Source organism: Budorcas taxicolor, chromosome 15, assembly GCF_023091745.1.
Source record: "Budorcas taxicolor isolate Tak-1 chromosome 15, Takin1.1, whole genome shotgun sequence".
In the NCBI taxonomy this organism is placed as follows: Eukaryota; Metazoa; Chordata; class Mammalia; order Artiodactyla; family Bovidae; genus Budorcas; species Budorcas taxicolor.
Genome location: NC_068924.1, coordinates 54629360 through 54642326, shown reverse-complemented (window position 1 = coordinate 54642326; position 12967 = coordinate 54629360). Strand labels below are relative to the sequence as shown.

At 53.3% G+C, this 12967-nt stretch overlaps 1 protein-coding gene across 1 annotated transcript in view; it reads right to left on the bottom strand.

Annotated features, from left to right (window-relative positions):
* Positions 1–12423, bottom strand: part of MYO7A (myosin VIIA) — an 87507-nt gene extending 75084 nt beyond the window's left edge. Inside the window, exons 1-3 of the mRNA XM_052652285.1 lie at positions 12325–12423; positions 8134–8286; positions 696–713 (exon numbers count right to left, since the gene is read on the bottom strand). Of these exons, the coding sequence (XP_052508245.1) occupies positions 696–713; positions 8134–8286; positions 12325–12423 (270 nt within the window). The remainder of the gene's footprint in view (positions 1–695; positions 714–8133; positions 8287–12324) is intronic.
* Between the last annotated feature and the right edge of the window lie 544 nt (positions 12424–12967).

The following is a 12967-nucleotide window of genomic DNA, read 5'->3' as shown; positions in this document are numbered from 1 at the left end:
CCGGGGGGTTTCCCTCCTTGAGCTCCTTGGTTAGTGCACCTGGGTGCAAAATTTCCTGCTGTGAACCCAGACCCTGCCACACAGGGGACAACAAGGCCTGGTCCTCCTGCCTCCAGGCCACAGTGAGGCTCTCGAGGGTTACTTCTCCTTCTCCGCCCCCCACCGCTCCCCACTCCAGCTGTAGAAGGTCACACCCAGCCTATCATTGGTGATGGATCTATTGACATCTGAGCCCAGATGGGCTGAAGAAAGCCGTGAGTATGCAGGGGAGGGATCAGCCCCATCCATCCCCTCCCACCTGGGGCCACGGGCATCACACCAGAGCCGCAGCCACATCCTGGCAGCCTCAGGCCCTAGGTGGCCATGCAGGGAAAGCGCTGCTGCCAGCACCGCATACCAGGCCAGTGCCCACCACAGGGCCAGCTGTGCCATGCAAAGCGGCCCTGGCCTGAGCACCCCAGACCCAGGCTTCCTACCAGACACCGCCCTTCTGAGCCCCAGAGGACCCTCCTCTCCCCATCCTGGCTCTTCCTCTGAGTAGCCCATGCCAGAAGCAGCTGAGCCTCACCAGGCCGACCGCCTGACCATGTGCCAGAGCCTGAGCAGCAGAGACAGGGCGGGATGGGGAAGGAGGCTGGAGGGGAGCTGCCAGGCCAACCCCGCCGGAGAGCGGGAACCTGCTCTGTGCTACTCACCCGCCCTCCACAGTTGGTCTGAGGTCGGAAAGTAGGGACAAAAGAGAACTCGTCAGTGGGAATGGGGTGATAAGGATCTGCTCCACCAGCAACACCCAACACAGCCCAGGTGAGTCCACTGGGCTAACTCCGCAGAGCAGGACCTGTCAACCTCTAGCCCCAGGGGGCCTCGGCCACTGTCCTCCACAGCTCAGCCCAGCCGAGCAGTGGGAATCAGCTAGATTATGGTCCCCAGGTGGGAGAGAGAGCCACAGAAACATCCCTGTGAATTTAAGAAGATGGTAACAATAACCCTATATATGAGACAGCGAAAGAGACACAGATGTATAGGGCAGTCTTTTGGACTCTATGGGAGAGGGCAAGGGTGGGATGATTTGGGAGAATGGTGTTGAAACATGTATAATATCATATATGAAACGAACTGCCAGTCCAGGTTCGGTGCATGAGACAGGGCGCTCAGGGCTGGTGCACTGGGATGACCCAGAGATGGGATGGGGAGGGAGGTGGGCGGGGGGGTTCAGGATGGGGAACACATGTACACCCGTGGTGGATTCATGTCAATGTACAGCAAAACCACTACAATACTGTAAAGTAATTAGCCTCCAATTAAAATAAATAAATTTATATTTTTAAAAATCTAACTTAAAAAAAAAAATCCCTGTGGCAAAGCTCTACTGCTCTAAGTCTGTCTGTTCATCTGTAAAAAGGGTATGGTTAACACCCACCTCGCAAAGCTGCTGTAAAGACCAAAGGGCACAACCTTTGGACAGGTGCCTGGTGCAGAGTTGGCGGTCCACAAGCACCTTCCTTTGAGTATTTCCTTAACAGCAGGTATGGCTCTCAACCACTTGGCCCTTGATTGCCATGTGATCTGAGGCCTGTGTGCCTTCCCTGAGGCACAAGGGAAGGCTGACAACCACACCCGACTGCCAGGGAGGGAGAGCCTGGGGCCAAGGGAACTCATCCCAGGCTCACAAGATGGAGAGGGTGCAGGCGGGCAGAGGGCTCTCAGTGGGAATCAAGCACAGAGGCGTGAAAGGGCAGGACATTTGGGAAGATTGCTAGGGAAAGGTCACCCTGACAGCTGGGGAGGATAAACAACAGTTACAGAGGCTGGAGGCAGACACGCTATTTCAAACCCAATGAACCAGTCAACGGGGGAATCAGAGCCAGATCGAGGTGGCCCTGAGGAGAGGCTCGGTGACCAAGCACAGAGGGGCAGTGCCAGAGAGGGCAAGGGTGCACTGAGACACACGAGGAGCCTTCCCGGGGCTGGGCCTGGACCCTTTCTCCCCATTACCCTTCCGTGGCCCTCTCCTCTGCCCACAGCCCAGAGGGCCCTCCCGAGCACTAGGCCCCTCAGTCCTCTACCTCCCGGACATCCCCACTTGATGTCCGCCAGCCTGCCCAGACCACAGCCCACTCTCCCCTCCAACCCTGCTGCTGCTCTGCCTCCCAGCTCGGCCAACAGTGCCACCACTGCCCTTCACCACCATCCTTCACCAGGGCGGGATGCTGGGGGAGTCTCCCCTCCTTCCTAACAACCCACTTCTCTCCGTGGACATGGCCATGTTCCTGGCCAGGCACCTCCCCTCTGGACTCCCAGCTTCCACCATGCCCCCTACAATCTGTCCACCACTGGGAATCTGGGTCAGGAGGCCCCTGTGAGTCATAGTTATGATGTTCCTCTGAGCCTGCAAGAAGGGGCGGGACTTGCCAAGGTCACACAGCAGATAAGTGGGGAATGGGATAATGGAGGGACCCTGGCGCCAGAGCCCCAGCTCTCACCTCCCCACCTGGACTCAACCAAAGCCCAAGGATTCACCTGCAAGACTGTGGGGCTGGTGGTAGGGGAGGCAGAAGAAGTGAGGGGCTTGGCCGCTGCTGACAACGAGACTCAGGCCTCTCTCTGCACCTCAGCACGTGTCCACCCCCTTAGGCTCTGGGCACTGCTCTCTGAGCCCCTCTGGCCCTGTCTCTCCAAGGGTTCATGGTAAACAGAGGGTTAATATCCACTCCCCAACACTGGCATTTTGTTAAGTCTCCAGTGATAAAGCCCACCCTGTAGGACCATGGGCTGGGGTAGGGAAGAGATAAGGATTATTCCTGAGTCAAGGACAGAGCACACAGGTCCCTGGGGGCCCCAAGTTCCAGGTGGGGATCAAGGAGCCTCCCTTGGGTCAGAGACACACCCCAGGAGATATGGTAGGAATCCACCTCCTCCTCTGGGAAACCCCTGGGCCTGCTATCCCTGGGGCCTTCCGCTTAGCAGGCCATGGAGACCAAGGTACACATACTATACCAGTGTCAGAGAGCTACCCATCCCATTGCACCAAACGGGTGACAGAGACCAGAAATGGGGAGGGATTCTCCAAAGGCCACCTGCCAAAACCTGGATCCAGGTCTCCCAGCTCCCAGACTGGAGCTCCAGTCCCTGCTCAGCATCAGCCCTGCAACCTGTTCCCTGAAAGACCCGGCAATGACCCCTAGCCTCTGGGACCACCCAATGAGAGGTTGCTGCTTGCTCTTTAGTCACTAAGTCATGTCTGACTCATTGAGACCCCATGGACTGTAGCCTACCAGGCTCCTCTGTCCATGGGATTTCCCATGCAAAAACACTGGAGTGGGTTGCCATTTCCTTCTCTAGGGGATCTTTCCAACCCAGGAATCAAACTTATATCTCCTACATTGGCATGTGGGTTCTTTACCACTGAGCCACCAGGGTAGCCCACATAAGGGGTACTATGAGGATTAAATCAGTTAATTCATGTTAAATACTTATAACAGTGCCTAGCATAAATTGACGAAGAAGGCAATGGCACCCCACTCCAGTACTCTTGCCTGGAAAATCCCATGGATGGAGGAGCCTGGTAGGCTGCGGTCCATGGGGTCGCTAAGAGTTGGACACGACTGAGCAACTTTGCTTTCACTTTTCACTTTCATGCATTGGAGAAGGAAATGGCAACCCATTCCAATGTTCTTGCCTGGAGAATCCCAGGGACGGGGGAGCCTGGTGGGCTGACGTCTTTGGGGTTGCACAGAGTTGGACACGACTGAAGTGACTTAGCAGCAGCAGCAGCATAAGTTGAAGACTCAATAAATGTTATTCATGGTAGTATTCTTCTAGAGATTAAAAATGCTGCCCTATCTGTGTGCTAAGTTGCTTCAGTCGTGTCTGACTCTGCAACCCGGTAGACTGTAGTCCACCAAGCTCCACTGTCCATGCGATTTTCCAGGCCAGAACACTGGAGTGGGTTTGCCATTTCTTCCTCCAGAGGATCTTCCCAACCCAGATATTGAACCCACATCTCTTAGGTCTCCTGCATTGGCAGGCGGGTTCTTTACCACTACCACCACCTGGGCGCTAAAATTACACTAAAACAAAAAGATTCATTTCTGCCATATTTCTCAGACATACACAGTAGAGATTATGAGAAAACTGCTCTAAACCTCACTCATCATATAGTATCAATGCTATAAGCAACCAACATCTCAATCTCACAAAAAAGTTTACTAACCCAATACTAAGTACTTGTCTGACTCAACAGAAGCACACCGAGTCTTTTTGGTATATCTGATATATTCTGAGTATTTGATATAGTGATCAAATGCAGAATCATGAACAACATGCATATAACCCCTTCTTCAGAAGTTACTGATACTTGGTGGAACCAATGCTACCATAGTCTGAACTCACAATCCTACTGTAAATTACTCTGCAAATTATCTCACACTTGAAATTAACAATACTAACCATTTCCACTGCATCTTGGTCAAAGGGATTCCAGTTCACATTCTCAGGATATCGTGAAAGGACCTTAGACTTGAATGTTTGTCTCAGTGGTGTCTGCTCAAAATTTTCTCCTGCAGTTGAGAGGTTGCTAGGGGTCCTCTGAGGGCTCTGCCTCACTTAGGGTGCCTGGGGCTAACTTACAGCCCTGGGGTGCTGTCCCTCAGGCTCCTGGGGGCAGACCAGCTGGAGCAGGCAAGCCCTAAGCAGACAGTCAGGGACAAAGCATCCTCCAGGCCCAAGGCTATGAGTGGCCGTAGTAATCTGAGGAAATCCCGGGTGCGTAGGGCTGTACCCAGGGTAACCTAAGCCATGAAGTGACCAGGGTTGCCATGGTTAGGGACAGGTACGGTTTCTGGGTGGGACAATAGCCCAGCTGCTTCTTCAAAGCCCTGGTCTAATCCTACTTCATCCACTCAGTCACAGAAGCATAGAGTCAGCAAGTCAAGGAAACCTCCTTGAGCCCTGCAGCTCTGGAGCGCAGGACCCTGCACCAGCAGACACCCTGAATCTTAGGTCCACAGACTATGCAAGCTGGGGGCCTTCCAGGTGCTGTGGCTGGATTTCTGACCGTGAGTCTCTGAATGGGAAAAAGAGCTTAGACACCTCTTCTGGGCTCCATCCTCATGCCCTCCCCACCACTTCCTATCCCTCACCCTAAAATCAGTCAGAATGGTTACTAGCAAAACTTCTAATGAGGCAAATGGCACAGACCTCACGGTTTTCTGGAGAATCCATAAATCTCTGGAATTCTTTTATTTGATCCCATAGTCAACCTAGGTAAGGCCATAACGTCCAGGCTGATTTCTCTCCTGACTGCCTGCTAATCACACACAGAAGAATATTAGTTGCTCAGTCATGTCCAACTCTCTGTGACCCCATGAACTGTAGCCCACCAGGTTCCTCTGTCCATGCAATTCTCCATGCAAGAACACTGGAGTGGGTTGCCATTCCCTTCTCCAAGGGATCTTCCCAACCCAGGGATCCAACCTGGGGCTCCTGCATTGCAGGCATATTCTTTACCATCTGAGCCACCAGGGAAGCCAGCTAATTAGTCTACTCTGAGAACTTAATAAACCAGAGTCACTGATCTGGGGAAACTGAACTTCCTGAACTTTTGGGCACTCCAGTGGTTAAGACTCTGTGCTTCCAATGCAGAGAGTGCAGGTTCAACCCCAGTGGGGGAATTAAGATCTCACATGCTGGATGGCACATCCAAAAAAAAGATTTACTTATGCCAGACTGTCTAAAATTTTTTCCTCTCTTCTCCGTTTTGAATCCTGTTTTTGCCTTTGTTCTTTGAATCAACCAACTGACTCCCTCACATATGAGAAACCAGTTGCTGGCAAAATCACTAAACTGTGTGCACAATAATCAACTACATGCCTCAGAGTTATCCTTAGATGTGGTCTGCAGGGTCCCTGGTGGAGACAGCCCCCACTCAGCTCCTTCCTGTGAAGTTCCCCTCGACAGGAGACTGCGTCAGGACGTGAGCTCTGAGTGGCCTCCCTGGGCAGGCAGGGGGACAGGCTCCTGCTCACCTCCAGACCCAAGCATCACCCTCCACCCAGGCCTGGGCTAGTGGCCACAGAGAGCCCCAGGCCTCTCCTGTGTCCACCTGCTATCCAAGGAGAGGAGGGGGCAGGGAACTGCCAAGAATTGGGGTGTTGACACCAGTAGTCCCGTGGGGTTTCTCTGGCCTGGGCTCAAGTCCTAGCCCCACCCCACTGTCTAGGTGATGCTGCTCATGTCTGGAGGTGTCATCATGTCCTGCCCTCTGGATGAGGGAAGGAGTAAAAGGGGCTTTGTCACTACTAAAGGGCTCCCTGAGAAAGCTGCTGTCTCTGCCTACACAATCGACACACGTCCAGGGCCAGAGCACAGCTTGAGAGCCCAAGGTTGCAGAAGGACCCAGAGTGGGGAGGGGGCCTCCCCAGCTGCTGAAGTGCCACAATGCCAGGGCTTTTGGGGGCCCTGAGAACTCCTTGTTGTGCTTCCTCAGGCTCCCTCAGACTCTCCCGGCCCTGTCTCCCATTCACAGTCCTGACAACTCACTCGCCTGGCACGGTCCTGCCTCGGGTCTTCTGATCATGCAGTGCTCCTTCCTGAATGCCATCTCTCCTGGCATTCAGGAAGGGAACTGGGAGTGAGGCCTCACTTTCACAGACCCTGTGTGACCAGCTCTGCACTTATCACCCCACCTCCCCTGAGCATGACCAGCCTGGGGACCTGCCTCAGCGAGTTCCCTCCAGCTCTTTCTTTGTTGTACATCCACGGCTTCCTTTGCCCCTGAGCGCTCAGGCCAGAGACAGGCAGTGACCCCAGCGCACAGCTCTACAACTCAGCCTTGTGAAGCCTCAGTTTCCCTCTCTGTAAAATGGGACTATGGGGCTAGATCAGCTGTTCTCAGAGAAGGCTGAGATCCCGGAGGATCCCCAGGATCCTTTCAGGAAGTCCATAAAGCCTTGTCTTTTTTGCCAGCGTATCTGTGAGGCCAGATTTTCTTCATACACTTCAGCCAAAACAATATCAAATCAGTGTGGAGGTGTGGCAGAAAATCAGGTTGTCTTCTAATTGAATTGGCAAAAAAACTCACTTGGGTTATATGTAAGATGTTACAGAAGCAAACAAATTTTTTGGCCCACCATAATATTAAGTCAGATACTAAAGATATTTGAATTTGAAAAACTGTAAAGCAGTGCCACTCTTCTCATTATTTTTTTTATACTGACAAATGTATTTTCTTAAAAATGTGCTATGATATTCTGTAATGGATTTTTGTGGTTATTTTTTAATGAATTAATAATATTAAATGTCCTGGTTATAATTTGTAATATAGTAAATATCAGTAGATACAACATACATAAACAAAAGCTCTTTGAGGCCCTCAATAATATATAAGAGCATAAGGGGTTCCTGAGGCCAAAAAGTGTAAGGATCTCTAGACTAATGGTCTCAAGGGGACCATCTTGTCCTGATGGTCTCTAAGCTCACCTCTTGGGATCAACTCAGTCCTGGCTGAGTGAGATGCTCTTTATTTGTCCTCATGAGTTTCAAGGTGAGAAAGTGTGGCATGTGTGTATGACAGGTTCTAGTATCAAGGTTTTGGGGGATTCAGAAGCATGTTTCATCCTCCACCCCCTTCCTGAGGATACAGACTTCCAACCCATCCTCCTCTTGACCTTGGAAGACCCATGGCAGGTCCTGATCCCACCGTAAACCCAGGGAAAGCCACAGATCCCCCATCCTTGGGCAAAGCACCGCGCCTGTTGCCCTCCCCTGCCTGGTCTGGTCTCCCAGCAGTTTCAGCAGTCTCCCTACAGAGGCACAAGAACCTGTGGGAAAAAATTCCCATTCTGCAATCACAGACCACCCAAGAAAGTGTTAGTCGCTCAGTCGTGTCAGATTCTTTGTGACCCCATGGACTGTAGCCTGCCAGGCTCCTCTGTCCATGGGAATCCCCAGGCGAGAACACTGGAGGAGGGTGCCATCCAGGCCAAAAGAGAAGATAAGCCGCAGACAGAGCGGCTGTGGGCAAGGGCTGACTCCCTGATCCCCGCAGGCCAGCTGCGGGGGCGGGGCGGGACGGGGCTACAAGTGGAGGGACCGAAGGTGGGCGGGGCGGCTGGCTGGTGGGGCAAAACTCACGTAGATGAGATGGTCTCGGTATCTAATGAGCAGGTTGCGCAGGATGCCGGCTTCATTGAGGTCCCCCAAGCGGATCATGTCCTCCACGCCGTGGACCGACGTGGGGTGCATGGGCTTGATGTGCGTGGCGTTCTGCGGGGAGATCCAGTGTTCCTGCGGAGATGCACGGTGGCTAACGTCAGCTCGTCCTCCTGGGACACAGGCTGCACTCTGCCAGGGAAGGGTCCCGGGAGGGACGGGAACCCCGGATCTCTGCGACCCCATAAGGGCCTCGTCCTCTCCTACGGCCAAACACTATCGGTTCTAACAGGTTGACTCCCACGAGTAAAAGTGATACCACCCACCGTTAACCTCCATGAAGTGCTCTTCCTCCTCTTAGGGAATTCTCTTTGCAGACTTTAGAGGTGGGTGGGTATGGCTGGGACTTTGACCCTACCTTGTGGCCATCATAAAAGGGATTAGTCTCTCCAGTCAGTTTATAGGATGGAGTGAAAAGTGTAATAACTGGAGTTAGACTTGACTTCAAATCCAAACTCCAGTAAACAGTAGTACAAAAAGTTACTCAGATAGTGCAATACTACTGCACTGCCTGCTGCCACGGGGTGGCAGATGGTTGCACATCTGGGCAATCGCCTCGGCTTGTTCACAGAGCTTGCAAAGCCCTGGCTTCCTGTGACTGTTGGAATCCTCACCTCCCCTCGGAGGCCTCCAGCACCCTCTACTCACAGTCCTCACCTCTCAGAGAAATGGGAATCGCTCCTGTCTCTGTGGTATGGCTACAACCCGAGTCAAACCTCCAAAGACCTCTGGCTCCCTCTCCCTATTCCCAAATGCCAGAACCATAGGAGCCTGAGGACCAGGCAGGAGTCAGGGTTCCCACGGCTGGGTTAGGGCCTCCTCTAGGCCCCCACGCACCCCGGGTCTCCCACTGCAAGGCAGTGGTCACACTGGGTTACCATTGTGTGAACACAGTTCTGGCCCTGACCCCTCAATTTTCCCCAAGCCTGGGTGGTTAGGTTCCATGTTTGCTATAGCCTGGTTCACAGTGCTTCAAAAAGGGGCCAGGCACAAAGACAGGACAGAGAATCCCTGATGAACAGATGGCTGACTTCTGACTACTAGGAACCAATTCTGAATTAAAAGCCAAGTCCTAGTCATGGAGAGACCCCACAAGTCCCCTATTCCAGCTCCCTTACTTCACATGAGAAAACAGGATCAGAAGACCAAGGCCCTCAAAAAGCTCAGGGACAGGCTAGCCACTGCCAATGACTCCAGTTTCCCTGGCATTTCAAGGCACTTCCTGGGCCAGGGGCATTGCATTCCAGGTCAGGCCCTCACACAGCCCTGACGTGAATGGGCTGGATGGTGAGATCAGAGAACACTCCTAGACTTTCCAATCCCGGGTGGAACATTCCTCTCTTCCACCCCATTTCTTGATAAAAGTTGATCCAGTTGGAAAATTCCCTTTCCCTACTTGGTCCTAGGCCCTAGCATGGGCCAGAGGGAAGAGGCTGCCAGGCAGGCTGTCTGCCTTCCCCACTCAACCCCAGCCTCTGTTTCCATAATTCCTCTGCAGGACACTTCAGCCCAGAGTTAAGGGGTAGCTCAGCCTCCTCAAGACCCGTAGCCCTGTGCATGTCAGTTGGCTCCCTGAACCTCTGTGACCTCATCTATGAAATGGGGATGAGAATAACAATCCCCTTTTCTTAGAGATATTGGGAGGGTTAATAGATATGACAATGGTCAACTTTTGTTTCACTCCTGCCAGGTCTAAAAAGCCCTAGTACCTGGTAACTGATCAACCAGTCCTGGGTATTATCACTCTAACGCCTTCTAGTTTTTGTTGCAAAAGAGATGTATATTCTCATTTGTTCCTCTTAACATTGCATCATGGAATTACTGGCCCTGTTTTACAGTGAGGCTGTACACTAGAGAGGTAAAGTGCTCTGCTCAGTTAAATGGCAGAGCTGAGCCTCTCCCCACTCCTTTCCTGCATGGAGAGTCTCCCAGCCGATGTCAGCACCACTCAGGTCAATGTCCACAGACACCTACCACACAGACCAAAGTGTAACCAGGACAGAAACTGAGGCCTGGCCCTGAAGGCATACCAGTGAGAAACAGAAAGGCCTGGGGACACATTTGGGAAAGAGCTGACCTGGCAATGAATTCAGAGAGACAGGGACCATGTGCTCTGCAGAGGAGGGGAAGAAGGGGTATGTCCGGCAATAAGAATGGCCGGGACAAAAGCAGAGTATTAGCACTTCAGTGAAGATGGGAACCATGGCCTCTCATTCATTCAGCACATCTTCATAGAGAAAATTCTCTAGGGAGAGCTTCGCTGTGCTCCAGGGAACCAGATGTGACTCACCTGGCCTCAGGTTGGGGGATTCTGTGGCAGACAGACAGGCAAAGATGATAGCTTGGAGGTGGATCAGGGAGGGAATGGGAGTGGGAAAAGGTGGTGAAAGAAGAGGCCAGAAACCGCACCCCCACCCCCGGGGCCCAGCGCCACTGAAGCAAACGCAGGCCCCATCCTGTTCCCAGCCAGTCAGTCACATTCCTCCCCACTCTGCAGCCCCCATTCTCAGGGCCTCTGTGGGGGCGAGTGGGAGTGGATCTCTGGGATCTGATGACACAGTTACGGGACACCATCTGACATGCAACATGACCCAGGTGAAACTCAAGCCTGCAGGCAGAGTCCCTGGGCCCCACCCCTGGGGTTCCAGGCTGGTTCCTGGACCTATCTGTGCTGCCAGCCAAACCCGGGCCCCCCTTCTGCACCTGCCGCCTCACAGGGGCTTCCTAGAGGGCCCTGGAACTGGAGCCTCTGGGATGACACTGCAGGCACTCTGCTTCTAAAGCCCAGGGGACAAAAGTGTGGTTAACAGAACCAGAGCTCCAAAGCCGCCACTGAGATGTCAGGAGAGGAAACACACACACAGGGCCGGAGGCCCTGGATCCGGCCCCTCACGGCAGCATCCCTAACTAGCTCACTAGTGTGAGTGGTCCTGGGGTCACTCCCTGGACTCCAGTTTCCCATTGAGGTCACAGAGGCTGTCCTCCCTGCCTTTCACACACACAGTGAGGACTTAAAGACAGAACTTGGGTCAAAGGGCTTTGCAGACCCCAAGGCTGGTACCTCTGGAGGCTGCAGGGATAAGTAATAGTGATGCCCCAACTTTTCCATGGCCAGTACTGGGCCTCCAGGCTCCAGAGCCCATCCCAACCCCCAACAGAGCCTTCTTCTCCAAGTCACAGCACCCTTTCACTTCCATCAGACTTGGAGGCTAAGATGGGACTCTCTCTATGTCCCCAGCGCCACCCAAAGCATTGGGTACAACCCAAATTATGATGAACTGAATCTCCCTGGTCCCTCACATCTCTACCAAACCACAGCCTTATACTCCACTCCACATTTACACATGCCCCCGCCACATACACACGTGCCCTGCCCATGAACACACATCCAGAGTTCCCAGGCTTCCCTTCTTCCGGGCCACCCACCCATCTTCTCTAAGACAGGACCCTGACTTTAGACCTTTCCTTCCGTCCCCAAGGCCCCACTCTCACTGCCTCTGAAATTTACACTTCCAGTATCCCTTTCCTTCAGAGTCACAAGAGAAAAAGGGTTCAACTGTTAGACTGATTCCAGGGCAGCACTGGGGTGGACAGTGAATTCATCTGATGCTGTAGCCCCACAGAACCAGGCTGGCTGTTTTCAGAGTACCTCCCCATTTTCTAAGTCAATAACCCTGTGAGATAGTTGTTCTTATCTCCATTTTACAGAAAGGGAAACTGAGGTTCAGAAGGGAAAGAGATTTGGCCAAGGTTGCATAGCTTGGGCATCAAGTGGGCAGGATGGGATTTGAATCCAGTCTCTCTGACCCCAAAGCATCCCTGAACCTGAGGAGCGCCCAGCCTAGTGCCACCTCACTGCCCCCACCATATACACTCGCACGTCCACACAGACACACATCTCTAATACCAGGCAGAATGGACCAAAGGGAGGTTCCTTCTTGTGGGGGCCGTCGGGAAAGCTCCATGGAGGAAGGGAGCTCTGAGAGGCAGAAATGGGGCCCAGGAACTGTCTCCACCCGCCTGAGGCCGGTCCCTGCTAGGTCCCTGCATCAGGTCACCGCCAGCCTGTGCCCCTGTCAAGGCATGGGGGCGGAATGGTAACAGGCTACTCACATTGCCTTCATCGTCCACCACCTGGATCTGCCCAGAATCACAGAGCTTCACCACCGCGCCGATGGGCACATCAAACTCCTGCCCGGATCTCAGGTCCATCCAGACGTAGTCGCCCTGTGGGTGAGAGAGTCCCAGGTGAGTGGAGAGGGGCATCAGGAACGCCTTCCAAGCGGTGCTGTGCCCACCCCCACCACCAGAGGCTCTTGTGTCGACCACAGGAGGGAAGAGAAGCAGCACTTGTGAAGGCTTGGTGCCTGGTCCTCGGCTGGGCACTTACACAGTGTCGTGACTGTCCCCAGTGTACAGATGAATAAGCAGAGGCTCAGAGCAGAGACCACACAGCTGAGCAGCTTCGAACCCAGGCCTGTCCAAAGCCCACCTCTCCGCAAGGCTCTACATCACATACAGGTACTGTAGACTCACTGAGGTTTAGGCAGAAACACCGAAGCACCCAAACCACTTCCCCTCCATCCTAAAGGAGGCGTTCCCCTAGACATTCAAACAGCCTCCATCACCTCCAAGGTCAACACTCACAGTCACAGCTGTGACTTCCCTGCAGTGACACTGCTGGGCCCCATACCACACATGGACATCACTCAGCCACACTGTCTCCTGGCTTGTGGGGACAGCCTGATAGTGTCTC